We start from the raw sequence: 14,239 nt of genomic DNA on the forward strand, positions 1-14,239 counted from the left end.
AAATGAGATCCTGTTGTCTCTCTTATTTCTACCAGGACACTTCCGGTGGAGCCAGAGGACAGATTTACCAAGTGAAGCATTTGAGCTTCACTTGTGTCTTAAAAGAACAATTGTTATTATGTCTGTGTTTAAACAGGAGAGAAATGGCAGAAAAATGATATGATAAAGAAGGGTGTGTGTGTATGTCTATTTCTTTGGTGGGAAGGTATGTTGAGCACCTTTCACAGAGGCAAAATGAGGCAAGTAGGAGCCAAAATCTTTAAAATATTTTTTAAACCTTTCACTCTAGATCTGAAGCTGGATGGAAGGTATTTGAGTAGAAAACTGACTGCTGTCTGCTAGATCATTCCAGTGATAGAGCCGCTCTCCACACTGGCCTGTGGGAAAGGCCAGCCAGGCAGGGGAGAGGTAAAGCTTTTGAAATAAGACAGAAAATCGTTGGCTTTATCTTTGTTAGGAAAGCTTCAAAGATTGATCTCTCCCGCCTCATCCTTCTCCTCCCAGAAGCCCTTCTAAGAGAAAGGCGGGTGGGGGCTGTGAGAGCAGGCTAGCGGGAGGGGCCGGGCCGGGAGGAGGACTGGCCGGCGGTGCGGGAGGAGGGCGCGCCCGCCAGACCCACAGCGCGGCTGATGTGTCTGGTCTCGCAGGGCTCGTGGTTTTCATTTCCCCAACACCTGGATGCAGTCAAACACCTGGCCAAATCTGACAAAATCTGACAAGCCTTTGTGATGGGATTTGGAAGAAATTCCCTGCAGATCCTGGCACAGTTTAAAGCTGTCCGCTTTGAGTTAGGACTTGTTAAGGAGGGTTATGTGAGCTGAAACCCGAGACAACCCTTTTGCTTCTATCTGGAGCCCACATCTTGCCTGGAAATGGGGCATGACCAAGCAAAGGGGTCGCTTGCTGTTTGTATTAAAAGGGGAAGATGGCCTGTGTGCTTGCCAGGACGGCCTCCACATGCTTTCTCTATTAGAGCCAAGCACAGAAACTTATCAAAAACATATGTCCGGTGTTAATCATCTGGACTGGGGCTCCACTTGGGAGTCTAACTAGCTGTTCCTTGGCAGAAGGAATCTGTTGACCTTCTCAGCTTGCTTGAAGAGGGTGCAGAGAGGCATTTCAAACTTTTAGGTGCTGGTACAGAAAATGTCTAGCTGCAAGGATTGACTAATTAGAGAAAGACTCCAACACTTGAAGGCTGGAGCTGCAGCTATGAAGACTGTTTTTACTTGGATGCTGGTGAGATACCCTAGGGCACTAGTGCTGCAGGAGCCACCCTTAAATGTGCAGTGGGGACCTAGTACTGGGTTGATTAACTTCATGAATTCAGCCCCCTTCCATCTTCCTCAGGAGCCAGTATGAGAACCAGGACTGAATGACTTTAACCCACCTGCAACTAAAAAGGTTTTTGAAATCTTTTAAGAGACTGACCACAAATTGGCCAAGGAAGCCATAACAGATGGGTTCTCACAAATTAAATGGAATTTAGCTCAAGGAGCCATGGTAAAACCCTTGATGGGTTTTTTAAATGTTCTTTTAATAACAAAAGGAGCCAATTCCTGAATTCTCAGATTATGTGTAATTCAAATTCTGCCAAGACCTTCATTTTTACATATTCTGAAATAATCAATTCTAAGACATAAGAGCCTTCACTCTTTTTACTTTTATTATATTTTCTCAAATAAACTTCCCAAAAGGAAGATATTTTAAGAGCATTTTCAAACATCTTTGGCATCACATAAAAAAGAAATCTCGTGTAAAAAACGAAATGTCATCTGAACTTTTATCATACAAAGGCGCAATCCAATATGAACATATAAAATATATACAAATATAGTGCATGGTCAGTCACTTAATACAGCTCTCTACAAAAAAGTAACTTTAGAAATTAAAAAAAAAAAAAGTAACCACTTAATCTCAAAAGTCCTCCCTTCTCTCTCATGGTCCAAGTTCCTGTTTATCGTCGCGAGGGAAGAGAGATGGTTTGGGGAATTTAGGGAGAGCGGTGGCCTGAGCCCCTCAGTTCCGCCACGGTCTCCACATGGAGTCTGCCGTGAGAGAGGGGCCGCTGGAAGGTGACACTGCGTTGGGGCCCACCGAGGTCCCGCTGTTGCTGGTGTAGACTGGGATGACTGGGCCGCTGTGAGCGAAGGCCCCATTGGGGATGAGGAAGGCAAACTGGCCGTCCGGAGCCGGCACCACCTGGAAGCCGCCAAACACCTTAGCCGCCTCTCCAGCAGGGCTGCCCAGCTTGCAGGGCGCGCCGCCGGGAGGGGGCGCCGCACCCCCGGGGATCGGCACGAGCGGCGGCGGCGGCGCGAACGGCGCGTGCTGCGGGCCGCCAGGTCCTGGCGGGGGCGGCGGTGGCGCCTGCAAGGCGGGGTGCGGCTGCCCTGGATAGGTCATGGCGTTGATCTGGGTCATACAGTTGGCCAGGTGGCCGAGGAGTCGGGTGCGCACCTCGGTGTTAACGCCCTCACACGTGGACAGGAAGCGGGTCACCTCGTTCATGCACTCGCTGAAGCCGGCGCGGTACTTCCCCAGCACGCTCGGGTCTGTGCTTAGCGCGGCTGCGGGCCAGAAGGAGACGGATGGGTCACCGAACAGCCCTGGCCCCGAAGCCACCGCCTCCGCCCTGGGAGGTCCCCGCGGCGCGCCTCCCTGACCACCCGCCCGCGGAACTGCCTCTGGGTAGCAGGCTGGGTTTAGAAAAACCATCCACCTCTCCACACTAGCTTGGCGACCGACCCCGAGACGCTCCCTCTTCATTCCCTGTCGCTTCATTTAACCCGATCTGCAGCCTAAAATTTGCCTCCTCCCCACCCCCGAGCGATGTGACCTTGGATAGTGCCCCTTCCCCCTCTTCTGCACCATCCGAGCCTTATATCCCCTTATGTAGCGGGCGAGGAGGGCGTGCTAAACTACATGACCCCAGGCTCCACGCAGCTTAAAAACTACCACGGTTCTAAATCTTTTCACCTCCCATCTGCTTCCCCCACTGCCAAGCCGCCCGCCGTCCGCCGCCCTCGCCACTACAACCTCTCTCCCTCCCTTTCCGGAACAGTAACAACTTGGAGTTGTGGCTATAAATAAGCCCCAGACCGTGGGAACGCAAGAGTGAGCCAAGGCAGTAAAATGTAGCTGAATGCCTCTCACAACCACGAGCGGAAGTCTGGAAGAAATCACCGCGGGACGAGAGGGACGCCCGCAGAGGGGGACGCGGCGAGCCGCTCTCACCCGTCATCTGTGCCCGCTGCAGGTTCCGGAGGTGTTTCACTGTCATTTCCAGAATGTCCGCCTTCTCCAGCTTGGAATGCCGCGAACTCTGCACAGAAGAGGAGGCAAAGGACGAAAGTGAGAGCCTCGCCAGAGGCCTCGGAATGGTGGGGGTCCGTCCCTCCCCCCGGCCACGGCGGCGACAGCCCTAGACCTCGGCTAGAGGGGCCCAGCTCTCCCGCCTCTGAGAATGCAGTGCAGGCAGGGAAGACCCCGCAGGCAAGGGGATTTCATTCTTAATACCTGGGAGAGAGAGAGAGAGAAAAAAGCAGAATTACCCACTTACATCTTTTTTAAGAGCATCCAAAATCAGTGTTTTTAGCTGGCTCAGACTTTCATTTATTCTTGCTCTTCGTCTTTTCTCCATGATAGGCTTTGATGACTGTAAAGAAAAATTTTAAAAAAGAGCGCTTGAGTTCCCATGGGACCTGCCATTTCTCCCCGCGATTTTAAGGGAGAAAGGAGCCCCCAACCCCGACTTAATTTCTTGGGGGTGCAGGGAAATACAGGTACTGCCCTTACCTTTCTGTGCTCAGATGCTGTCTTTGGTTTATCCGGTGTCGTGTTGACACTGGCTGGAGTAGCAGCCACCGGGGACGAGGAGTTTTTCTCCATTATATCAGCTGGCATTTTCTTTTTCTTTTTTTTAATCCCTAGAGAATTTTATTTTTGGAGTTCTTCACACACAAAAAAATTGTCTTGCTTATGTCCCTTTTACTTTATACTTTCTCAAAACTACTGAGCAAGTGCTGAGGGTTTATTATAATATCTTATGGCTACTTGGTGATCGGTAGCGCAATTCCAGGACCAAGGAGAGAGGTAGACGGGGGATTCCGCTGTTATCAGCACCAGCTCCGGATCCTGTGTGATCCCCAGGCCCTGGCGGCCTCTATATATATCTGGGACTGCACGCGAACGGCTCGTGTGAAACTTCCCAAACTTTCTTTCCCACAGTAACTTTCAGCCAATGGGAGGAGGAGACACGCGGCACCGCTCGTGGACCGCGCCCCCCCATTGGCCGCCAGGCACAAGGCCTGGCGGCCAATGGCGCGCGCCTGAGCCCGGGGCACCAGAGGCTACAACGTCAATCAAAAGGATTTTAACCCTTTGCTACTCTCCCTGCTGGCCTTTGCTTTAGAAAGGATTTTTCCGCATAGGGTTTGCTCTAGTCTAGTTTATTTCTCTTGGGGCTTCGGCCTTTGCTCTTTATTTCCTTTCATATGTAACAGAGCTGCTTTGCCACTAATAAGTTCATTTGAAAAATATATATATTTTAAAAGGTTTAGAAGGACAGGGGTTAAAGGTTATAAATGCAGTGGTTAGAACGGGGGAATGTGTGTAAGTCAGGGTGTGAGTTACGAAAAGACCTAAGTGATTTCCCTCTCAGATTCCGCACGTTCGGGGTGGAGGGGGGTGAAAGTTGACCGTGCAAAAAAGGACAAAAAATTTTCCTTTTGCATGCAGAAAAGGAAAAATGTGCCTCCATCTTACATTTGCAGATTTTTCAGAGCAAGGTGGTTTTCGATCCCCGCACCCCTCCCCCGGTCCGTCCCTCATTTCTCCTCTGAAGTTGGGGGCCTTGGACCCCGCATTTCCCCAGGAAACAATCAGAATAATTTCCAACTGAGCAGAAAGGAAATGGAGTTTCAGATGAAAGATTAACAAGGGGGGCTTTGATGGCAATGCCTCAAGGACGCACGCACGTCCTTGCCACCCTTTCCCTTTCCACCCGCCGCCTCTCGATTCTGCAGCGCGCCGAGGCGGCCTGCCGAGCGGCAGCCTCTCCCTCCTTCCCGCCCCGCGGGCGGCCAGGGCAGCCTCGGCACCCGGCGCGCGCGGGCCCTTTAAGAGCTACACCAGCCGAGCTGCAGTTTGACATCAGCCGGCCGGCGAGGGCGCGCCTGGAGCCGGAGCACGTGCCAGGATGTTTTATTGCCGCCGCGACTGCGGCCGGGCCGGGAGGATGTGTGTGTGTGCGTGTGTGTGTGAGTGTGTGTGCGCGCGCCCCGGGGGCAGGGAGGCGGGGGGCGGCGGCGGGCGGCGGAGCGCGGGGGCTGGTTCCTGGTCCCCAGGAGAAGCCAAGAAGGTAAATAGCAGCTGCTGTGCTCGAGCCTGGGAAAACCCCGCCCCCTGCGCCTGGCCTGGGCTCATTGGCGCGCGCTGCGTGTGGGGTGTGTGTGTGTGTATGTGTGTGTGTGTCCGGGCCCCCCCCCCCCACCTCCTCCGGCCCCCGCCGGGCCTGGAATCCGAGGGGGCGGCGGGCTGGGAGCCTAGCCCAGGCGCTGACCAACCGCCCCCCCCACCACCTCAACTACCCCCGGGCCAAGGTCAGCCCTTCCGGGCGGGGAGCGCACGCCCTGGGGTGGAGAGTGGGGAATTATTCCAACCCCCCTCCACCCCTGATTTCGGGCTTGAGGTTTTAACTCCGCTGAAAGCCTCACTAGCAACAGCCCGGGGGAGGGGTGGGGGCCTTCTTGTTTGCTCTCTGCCCTGGCCCTCCCTCCCCCCGCGGGGCCCCCGGCGCCCGCCGTGGTCACGAGATGCCTGACCGCACTTAGGAAGCGGCCGGGTCAGCCTCCTGCCTCCGCTCGGCGGCTGCGGTTAAAGCGGCTTCGCGCCGCCCGCCTTCTCTCCGAGTCCAGGGAGGCCGGGCAGCTCCCCCTCGCTGCACCCGGGAGGCCGCCGGCGGGCGGCCGGGAGGAGGCGGGCGGCGCGGGCGGCTGCGTGCTGCCGGCTGGCCGGGCCGCGCGCCGGGAGGAGCCGCCGCCGCCGCCGCCGCCGGGTGCCACGTGGCGGGCGCCGGGCCGGGAGCGCCAGGGCTCTGGCGGCGGCCTCCCTGGGGGATTTGCCGCGCAAGGCGGGCGACGCGCACTGCCCCGGCCGGCCGCCGTCGCCCCCGCCGCCTCCCTCCCGCTCACCCGCCTGCCCGGGTCGCCAGCCCCCGCGCCCCCACCCCTTCCTCCCTTCCCGCCGCCCGGGAGCTCGGGGAGCTGCTCGGGCGGCTCGGGGCAGCCCAGGAGCCGAGCGCGTCTTGTTTGATGTCGGCCCTCACCCCACCCCACCCCCTCCCAGTCCTCCAGGCTTAGAGGCCGCCGGAGGCCTGGCACACATTTCTCAGTCACTTCATTCCTTCCTTCCTCTGAGCTCCCCACTGAGATAATGTTGTAAATGATTTCACCAGATCTGGTCCCGGATGAGATTCAGCGGTTCCTGGCTCTGGGTGACCTTGGGCAAGCCCCTCTCTTTCTTTCATTACAGGACGCATGCTCTGTGCCAGACACAGTGTTAAACCCTGGGATTACCACGAGAGATACAGTGGCAGCCTCCAAGGAACTGATGGTCAACTCTGGAGGCAGACAGACTGATTTTCTGATTGATGGTGGAAGCATTCCTCTATTACTATTCTTTTCTCTTAGAGCTTGGGTGATGGCCCAAAAGATCAGGAGAACCTAAAAGAAACGCTGAACCACGTCTGTATGGGCAACACTACTGGTGGTCTATATGGGGGAGAGGGACAGGGATGAATATAATATTAATAGGTTTTGTCCACAGGAAGCCTAGGGCAGAGAGATACTGTACCTTTATGTGCAGCTGACATCTGCCTGTTTTCCCGTATATTTCTTTGGTAGATCCTAGGTTCAAGAGAGACAGTTATGTGTCTAGATAAAAGTAAAATGCTGTGAAGGTTTAGGATAATTGATTGACTCATAAATTGGGGTATCCTGAAAAACTTCCTGGAGGAGGTGGCCTATGCTTTGTATATTAAAAAATGGGTAGGATTGGGGCGTTGGAGATGTGGTGAGTCATGGGGCTGGAAAGGATGACGGTACCTATGGCATCAACAGCCTAGACTTTGAAACTTGAGGTCTTTACTCAAGGAACATGGTCTGGAGCCCAGGCTGTGTGACAGGCAAGAGTGTGAGAAGCCACTGGAGGAGGAGGCTTGAGTCCCTTAAACATCTTGCTAAAGACTTACCTTTACACAATGGAGAGCTGTGAAATGCTCTTGAGCAGAAAAGAGACATCAGAGTTCTCCTTTAGGAAGATGGTTCTGGCAAAAGAATGGAGAGTGATTTGCAAAGTTTGAAGGCAGAGGGCCCAGTTAGGAGGTTCAAGGCAGTAAAGGAGGTTCCTAGGTAACAGGTGTAGACTGACACCCGGAAGCACCTGGGCGTTGACTGCACATTGTCCAGTGATCCAAGTTTTACAGAAACCTGCTACCCTTTACTGCAGTGTTCCCCCACAACCTGGAATCTAACGCAGGAATCATTGTGACTGGGACCTTATTTACCTTTCAAGCCTCATTTTCATCTTCCAGAATAGCCCTCAAATCTGCAGCCAAATCTGTACCTCATTGCAGGCTGAGTTTACTTACTCTCGCCCCTTGGGTTCCTCTCTGGGAATTGTGTTTGTGTCTGTGTGTGTTCTTAACACACTGCAGAGTGGGCTGTGTCCCACCACATTCTGAAGAAATGATGAACAATGCCTCTTTTGTTGACCTGCAACCTGGGCCAGTGGGGTAGGGCTTTTCTTTCTTATTTTAAGCAGATGGAAAAGTGGTGATGACAGAAAACTGTCTGTTGCTTTTGAAAAAGTGGAGTTTCCCTGTGTGTTTGACATCTTCTTGGTGAAAGGTGATGAGCCTGTGAAGTTACCTGGCTTTCTGCTATGCAAACTTTTCAAGCTTCTTAAAATGCTTCTGCTCAGCATCTGACTTTTTAAAAACTGCATAAATACTCTGACCCAGATTCTTGCAAGGAAAGAAAATCTTCCTTGGGAAGCTTGTTAACCCTTTCTGGCTTCCCTCCAGATCTATGAGAGCCAGTGACTTCCTCTATTAAACTTTTCTATGACATTGAATGCTGTCTGCTCTTGGGCCCTAATTAACTAACTGGGTATACCACCCACTGTCCCTTCCAGCCTAAGAACCTTTTTTTCTCTCCCATTTCTGTCCTCTCCTTGGAATTTGGCACCCTGAAGGTGCATGGAGAATGTTGAACATAGTCAAGTTATGGTCTCACTGCAGTGCCTAAAAAAGCCTCACTGGTCAAATAGTTAATCAACAACCCGTTTATTGCCACTTTAGGAGTGCTTACACTGGTAGAATGAGCAAATAGTTTAAACACACACACATATTTTCAGATAGTTGGTCAAAATTTTGCCATGAATTTGTTTCTAGGCCAGATAAACAAACAAACAAACCTGTGACATCCTAGCCCTCATCCCAGTCATTCAAGAAGAAAGTCTCCTTGCAAATGGGCTCAGAAACTGTTTTTCAGCATCTTTATCCTGGGCAGTGAAAATAGTACCAACGGGAGACTCTCTACACCTTCTCAAATGGGGAATCAAGTTCCTACACTCAAGAAGAACCTTTTCGGTTTGGAAAGCTCTTCTTAGAAAAAGTCTTCATTTTTCCATCTTCCTTGTCTCCTCCCCGCTCCAAAGCACAGAGAAAATTGAAACTTGTTCATCAGAGGATGTCACTTCTTTGATCCCCCTTTGAGACAAGCAAGACACCAGGAATCTTGCCCACTGTATCATGCCCAGGGGCATCACAATCAGGGGCTGCTGTGTTTGTCTCCTCCCTTTCTGCCCCATGAAGGGTGATTTTTCTCCATCTTATTGCATCACCTGTTTGCTTTAAACCATAAAACAAATAACCACATCTCTAGTGAGACTCCCCTTTGTCCCTGGGTATCATAAAGGTCTGTGGGTTTTGTTTAAAGCTAAAGAAAGGAGAAAGAGTGAGAGAAGAAGAAAAAAGGTATTTTGCCTGAGGACTTGAAGCTTTTTTTCCCCACTCTTTTCCTCCGCTTGACTGACTTTCTCACACTCAGATTCCCTGCAGCCTGCCAGGGACGTGGTAGCTGCCCTGCCAAGGGCTATCCTGGGAAGGCTATTGAAAGAGCTTTGAGTAAGTACACACTAGGCGGATTTTCCCCTCCCCTCCATACCTGCTCCGCACCTGTATAGGGAGCAGTCCCACACCTATCACCTGATCGCAGCCCTTTCAGAGACCGTGAGAAAAATAAAGACCAGGATAGAAGAGATGTTTGTCTCTGTAGGGCTGCAGCCAGCTCTCTGCAGTCCAAGTGCCCAGAAACAGCACATTCCTGGCTTGGTGTGCACGCGTGTTTGCCCGCGAGCGTGTTAGGTGGGGGCACTGAGAAGGGGAGGGAAGCCAGGCATCACCTGCATAGTGTAATGACTGCCTGGCTGCCTCTGTCTTCTGGCATCTGCCTGACTGGTGGTTTTGCGATCCTTTACTAGAATCATTATTATGGTACTTCCAGATAAGAGTCCATATGCGCTCATGGCAGCAGAGCTCACCACAGGGATTTCTGACCTTAAGGTTCATGGATGAACCCCCAGGGAGCCTGTGAAAGCCCTGAAATGGAATTCTTTCCATGCAGAAGTTTAATAAATACTTTTTGAATCAATGAACAAATGCCTCATTTTTTTTTTCCCCAAGGAGAGTGTCCATAGCTTTTAGCAAAATCTCAAAGTTTTTTGTGGCCCAGAAAGGTTGAGGAAGCTGATCGAGGCAATCTATGCCTACCTGTAAGTGGGTACTCTGAAGGCCCAGAGAGGGCCAGACCCTAGCTCAAGCAACACAGGGCCAGAGTGGGGGCCAGAAGCCAGCTCAGAGCCCTTTCCAGCATACCACAGTGAGGTGGGCATTGGGAAATTGATGGTGGGGTTTATAGAGTTGTGATCAGCATCAGAACTTGAATTTAAAATAGACGCTGTGATAAAGATACTTTGAATTTCCAGGCACTTGATGCTCTGCACTCAGCATTTGGATGGGGAAAGGGATAGGCAAGAAAGCCAAGTGTCTACCCATAGAAGAGGATTCAGGAATGCTTGCAGTGAGGGTCCTGGTTGCCATGCAGTGGCGTTTGAAACAACCGCAACTCTACATTCCATCTTTGATAAAAATAAGTTGCTGCTCCTGAACAAAACTGCCTAGTTGGTTTCTGGCCAAGCTAGGACCTTGAACTGCAAACTAGGGGTGAAGATGGAAAAATAGAAGCTTTCAGCATTTGCTTATAATGTAATACTTTATGCCACCCCCACCCCCGACCCCACCTTGGAAAACTTGACTACAGCCAGCGGGACCAAGGGAATGTGCGCTTTTCTAATGGGCCCTGAAAGAGGAGGGTTGCCAGGAAAGCCTTTCCCAAAGGGTGGGGGCTGGGCACTGGGAACAGCTTAGCTCCCACATTTGGCCTGGCCTCCCACAGCAGTCATGGCAGGCAGGCTCTAAATGCGCTCTCAGCTAACCTTTTACCCTCTGAGCAGGGCTGCGGTGAGGCAAGCCTTCAAGCCCAGGGATGAAGGTGGGCATTCCCGAGGGATGTTATAGATGTTGACTTGCACACTTGTGTGTGAAAGGCTCAGAACTACCCAGGGCCTGATGCCCCTGGGGGCCTCTGGAAGGTTCAGGAAGGTGGGATGAAGTCTTAGCCCTTTTACGCCTGGGACATGCATTTGTTTGGCTTGCTCATGCTGTTCAAATTTTGACATCAGATCAAATTCCTCAAAAAAACAAAAACAATTCAGCTAGCCAGGAGAATCATTTGGATAAAACTTAGGGCTAGATGAATGTATAAGGCATATTTTAAATCAAAGTCACTGTCATTATTATCCTTGCTTATTTTCCTCAGCTTACAGAGAGGGTTGAGGGAGACAGAGGAAGAGGACCAAGAGGTGGCTGAATGGGTCCACTGATTGAATGCATGGGAAAATTGGAAGAAGTGACTGGACTAAGGTTTAACAGCCTCCCCAGAAAGGGAAGAGAAAGCCAGAATTAGGCTCAAGTTTCCTGCTCACCAGTCCAGAAACCTGCCCTGCTATATCTGTAAGAAAGTTTTGAAACATCATCTACAGCAAGTGACTAACATTACCACCAGAGATGAATTTTCTGGTTGAGGACCAGAGCTACCTGCTGGTGTGCGGCCATAGAACAGACTATGCCCAGCACACAGCACTGTTAAATGCCAGGCTTGCTGCACCGTGATTCCCTCTTGAATTTGCTCACCACCCTGTGAGCTCCAGAAAAGAAGGGATCTTGATTTCTAAGTTTCAGGAGACAGAAAGTCAGTTGCGCAGGGGCTACACAGAATAGCAGATGGAGAGGTGAGAAAAAAAATGAATTTTTCCCAAGTGGTAGAGAGCTGGTGAGGGTTTCCCAGGTGGCACTAGTGGTAAAGAACCCTCCTGCCAATGCAGAGGATGCCAGAGACTCAGGTTCGATCCCTGAGTTGGGAAGATCCCCTGGAGGAAGAAATGGCAAGTCACTCATCTTCTTGCCTGGAAAATTCCATGGACAGAGGAGTCTGGCAGATTATAGTCCATGGGGTCACAAAGAGTCGGACACGACTGATGAACTGATGAACACACACACACACACACACACACAGATGGTATTTATATACTTTCCTTTTAGATATCAGCCTTGGGGAACAAACCTTCTAACACTTGGGGGTTGGAAACTTCTGGTCTCTTCCAAAGAGTTCCTCACTTGTCCTGCCTTGTAGTACTCGACAGTGGACAGAGCACTTTCTACTTCATTACAGCATTTTGTCCTCATAGAAGGTCTTGATGGAAGGCCCATGGAGGGAGACAGAGAGAGGATTCAAGTGATTAGTTCAGGAGACCATGGCCTGTTGGAGGCAAAGGTTATAGAATAGACAAGCTTCCTGGAAAATAGTGCCTCTGAAGAAACAGGGCAGGGAACTTAGAGCCCAGGAGAGAAGAGACTTTCCTTTGTCAGTCACTAGCAAGAATAAGATGTCCAGAAACTGGAACAGAGGGAAGAAGGGCAATAACTGTCAACTTGGTAGAGCAGAGCAGTAATCTGGAAGGCAAGGAGCAAGGGTATTTTCTTGTGGCGGGAAGCCATGGGGGGATGAGGTGAGGGGAAGGAGTCCACTTAGCCAGAAGGTGACTGAACAAGTTCCAGAAAGGACATGGATAGTTGATGATCATAGTTTTTACTGGACTGAGGCTGTGCTGGCTATTTCAACATCCGAAATCGTCTAAGAAACTTCCCGGAACATCTCAAGAGACTGGGTCTGTGACTGAGGGCCCTTATAGAACTCTGGAACCTACATTGCTTTTCCTCACTAGTTATTTGTTCTATGCTGTTTGTATTGCTATAGGTGTAACATAAGTGCCCACAGACTGTGAAAAGTGATGGAATTGTTTGGGGTGATGACAGGGAATGGGGGCAGTACCAAGATGGCATCCTACTCTGTAGCCAGTCTGAGGGTGGTGGTCCTGGAGAGTAGGTGGCAGCTGATTCAGAACAGAGAGGGAGGCAAGCACATCAATTTCTCGTAGCACCAGGGAAAGAACCAAGGACCCAGGCTTCATCTCCAGCTCTCTGACCGTGTAGGCAACTGTGCACATATCACAGTGCATTCTGGCTCCCCTCAGTCCAATTCTAGGGGAGACATTATGGGAAGTAGAGGAGAGGAGCTCTCCTTTTGCCTGACTGGACTTCCATAGGCCCTTTACCTGACAGACAGAGGTCTCTTGATAAAGTCCCCAAGTGTGGCTGCCTCCTGGAGCATGTTGCCAAACTGTGCAGGTCTCGTCCACGGATCTAGCTGTGGCCATTTTTGCTCTAGGCTCCCACAATCACAGAGGGACCAGGTACTCATGTTCCAGTATTTGAGCTCCTTGTCTTGGCAGAGGAGGGCCACTGTTCAACCCTTTCCACCCTCCTCACTGGCTCTCAAAGTCCTGGCACCTGGGACAGACCTGGATCGGTGTCTAGAACCCCATCTGGATGGAAGGTGGAGTCCCAGTTTGTCTTCTTTGTATGGAGTGAACCTGTGTGGATGGTAGTCACACAACCCAGCCAGGGGTTAAAACCGTCCAATCTCCAATTGCCTGTTTAACTTAATTCAGGTCAATGACTATTAGTGAGCACCTACTATGTGGAGGGGCTTCCCTGGTGGTTCATTGGTAAAGAACCCGCCTTCCAATGCAGGAGACTCAGGTTCAATCCTTGGGTCAGGAAGATCCCCTGGAGAAGGAAATGGCAACCCACTTCATTCTTGCCTGGGAAATCCCATGGACAGAGAGAGGAGCCTGGTGGGCTACAGTTCTTAATGTTGCAAAAGAATCAGACACAACTTAGTGACTAAACAATAGCAACTGTGTAGAGGGCAGAACCTCACACCTAATTTTTTTTCAAATTAAATTTGGCTTTATTTATGTATTTACGTATGCACACCTATTTTGACAGCTACTTCCATCCCTGCCTGCTATTCAAATGCTATTCATCTGTGCAGAGGGGTGGCATCCAAGGTTTATATTATAAAAGTTGCCCCTTTACTTCCCACATTCTTCACTTCCATTGCTTCTCTGATAAAGAAGTGAAGAAACTCCTTATGGCATCTGGTACAATGTCTTTCACAGAGTCAGCACCCTGAAATACTTGGAGAATAAATGCATGAATACACTTCAATGTAAAAAAAAAAAAAGTTTTACTGGTGATTCAGTAGACCCCTGAGAGGGTCAGTGTATTTTTCTAAAATTTCCTTGGTTGCTGAGTGCAAGTGCCTCCGGGTAAGCGCCTCTGGGCAGCAGGGACACCCCTGTGGACAGCTCTCCTCTGTTGCAATCAGGTGGATTGAGAGGAATCTGTGGCTGTGCTTTCCCAGGCCTATCTTTATTGATGGTTATTAAATACACACCACCACATGGCAATACGAAAGTACAAAGCAATTCCCAGGGTAAGGTACGTGGGAAGGAGTGAGATACTGAGCTCCCAAACAATTCTACAGTAATCGCAGTCTGCCATATCTACGTATGGTTAATAAGTAAGATGTAAGCAGGCAGGTTCCATCACTGGGCAGCAGATGGAAAGGAAAAGGCCATGGGAGAGATCACTAGTCCTGCTGGAAAACTGGCAAAGAAAACAAGAAGGATACCTGGGAAAGGTGAGTCT

At 50.8% G+C, this 14,239-nt stretch overlaps 1 protein-coding gene across 1 annotated transcript; it reads right to left on the reverse strand.

Annotated features, from left to right (window-relative positions):
• Positions 1 to 1,640: 1,640 nt before the first annotated feature.
• HES1 (hes family bHLH transcription factor 1) lies at positions 1,641 to 4,158 on the reverse strand. Its single transcript, XM_019957857.2, has 4 exons — positions 3,799 to 4,158; positions 3,563 to 3,658; positions 3,238 to 3,325; positions 1,641 to 2,570 (listed from the first exon to the last, which is right to left on the reverse strand). The coding sequence occupies exons 1-4, from the start codon at positions 3,904 to 3,906 to the stop codon at positions 2,020 to 2,022; spliced, it is 843 nt and encodes a 280-aa protein (XP_019813416.2). The 5' UTR covers positions 3,907 to 4,158; the 3' UTR covers positions 1,641 to 2,019.
• Between the last annotated feature and the right edge of the window lie 10,081 nt (positions 4,159 to 14,239).

The sequence above is a fragment of the Bos indicus genome, chromosome 1 (assembly GCF_029378745.1).
Source record: "Bos indicus isolate NIAB-ARS_2022 breed Sahiwal x Tharparkar chromosome 1, NIAB-ARS_B.indTharparkar_mat_pri_1.0, whole genome shotgun sequence".
In the NCBI taxonomy this organism is placed as follows: Eukaryota; Metazoa; Chordata; class Mammalia; order Artiodactyla; family Bovidae; genus Bos; species Bos indicus.

What these genes read in the sequence shown, in the direction of transcription:
- HES1 (XM_019957857.2), bottom strand. Translation starts at nt 3,906, where the DNA reads ATGCCAGCTGATATAATGGAGAAAAACTCCTCGTCCCCGGTGGCTGCT. An exon ending in CAGCATCTGAGCACAGAAAG is followed by an intron (nt 3,659 to 3,798) that starts GTAAGGGCAGTA and finishes TTTTCTTTACAG; the next exon opens with TCATCAAAGCCTATCATGGA. An exon ending in GCAGCGGGCACAGATGACGG is followed by an intron (nt 2,571 to 3,237) that starts GTGAGAGCGGCT and finishes TCTGGCCCGCAG; the next exon opens with CCGCGCTAAGCACAGACCCG.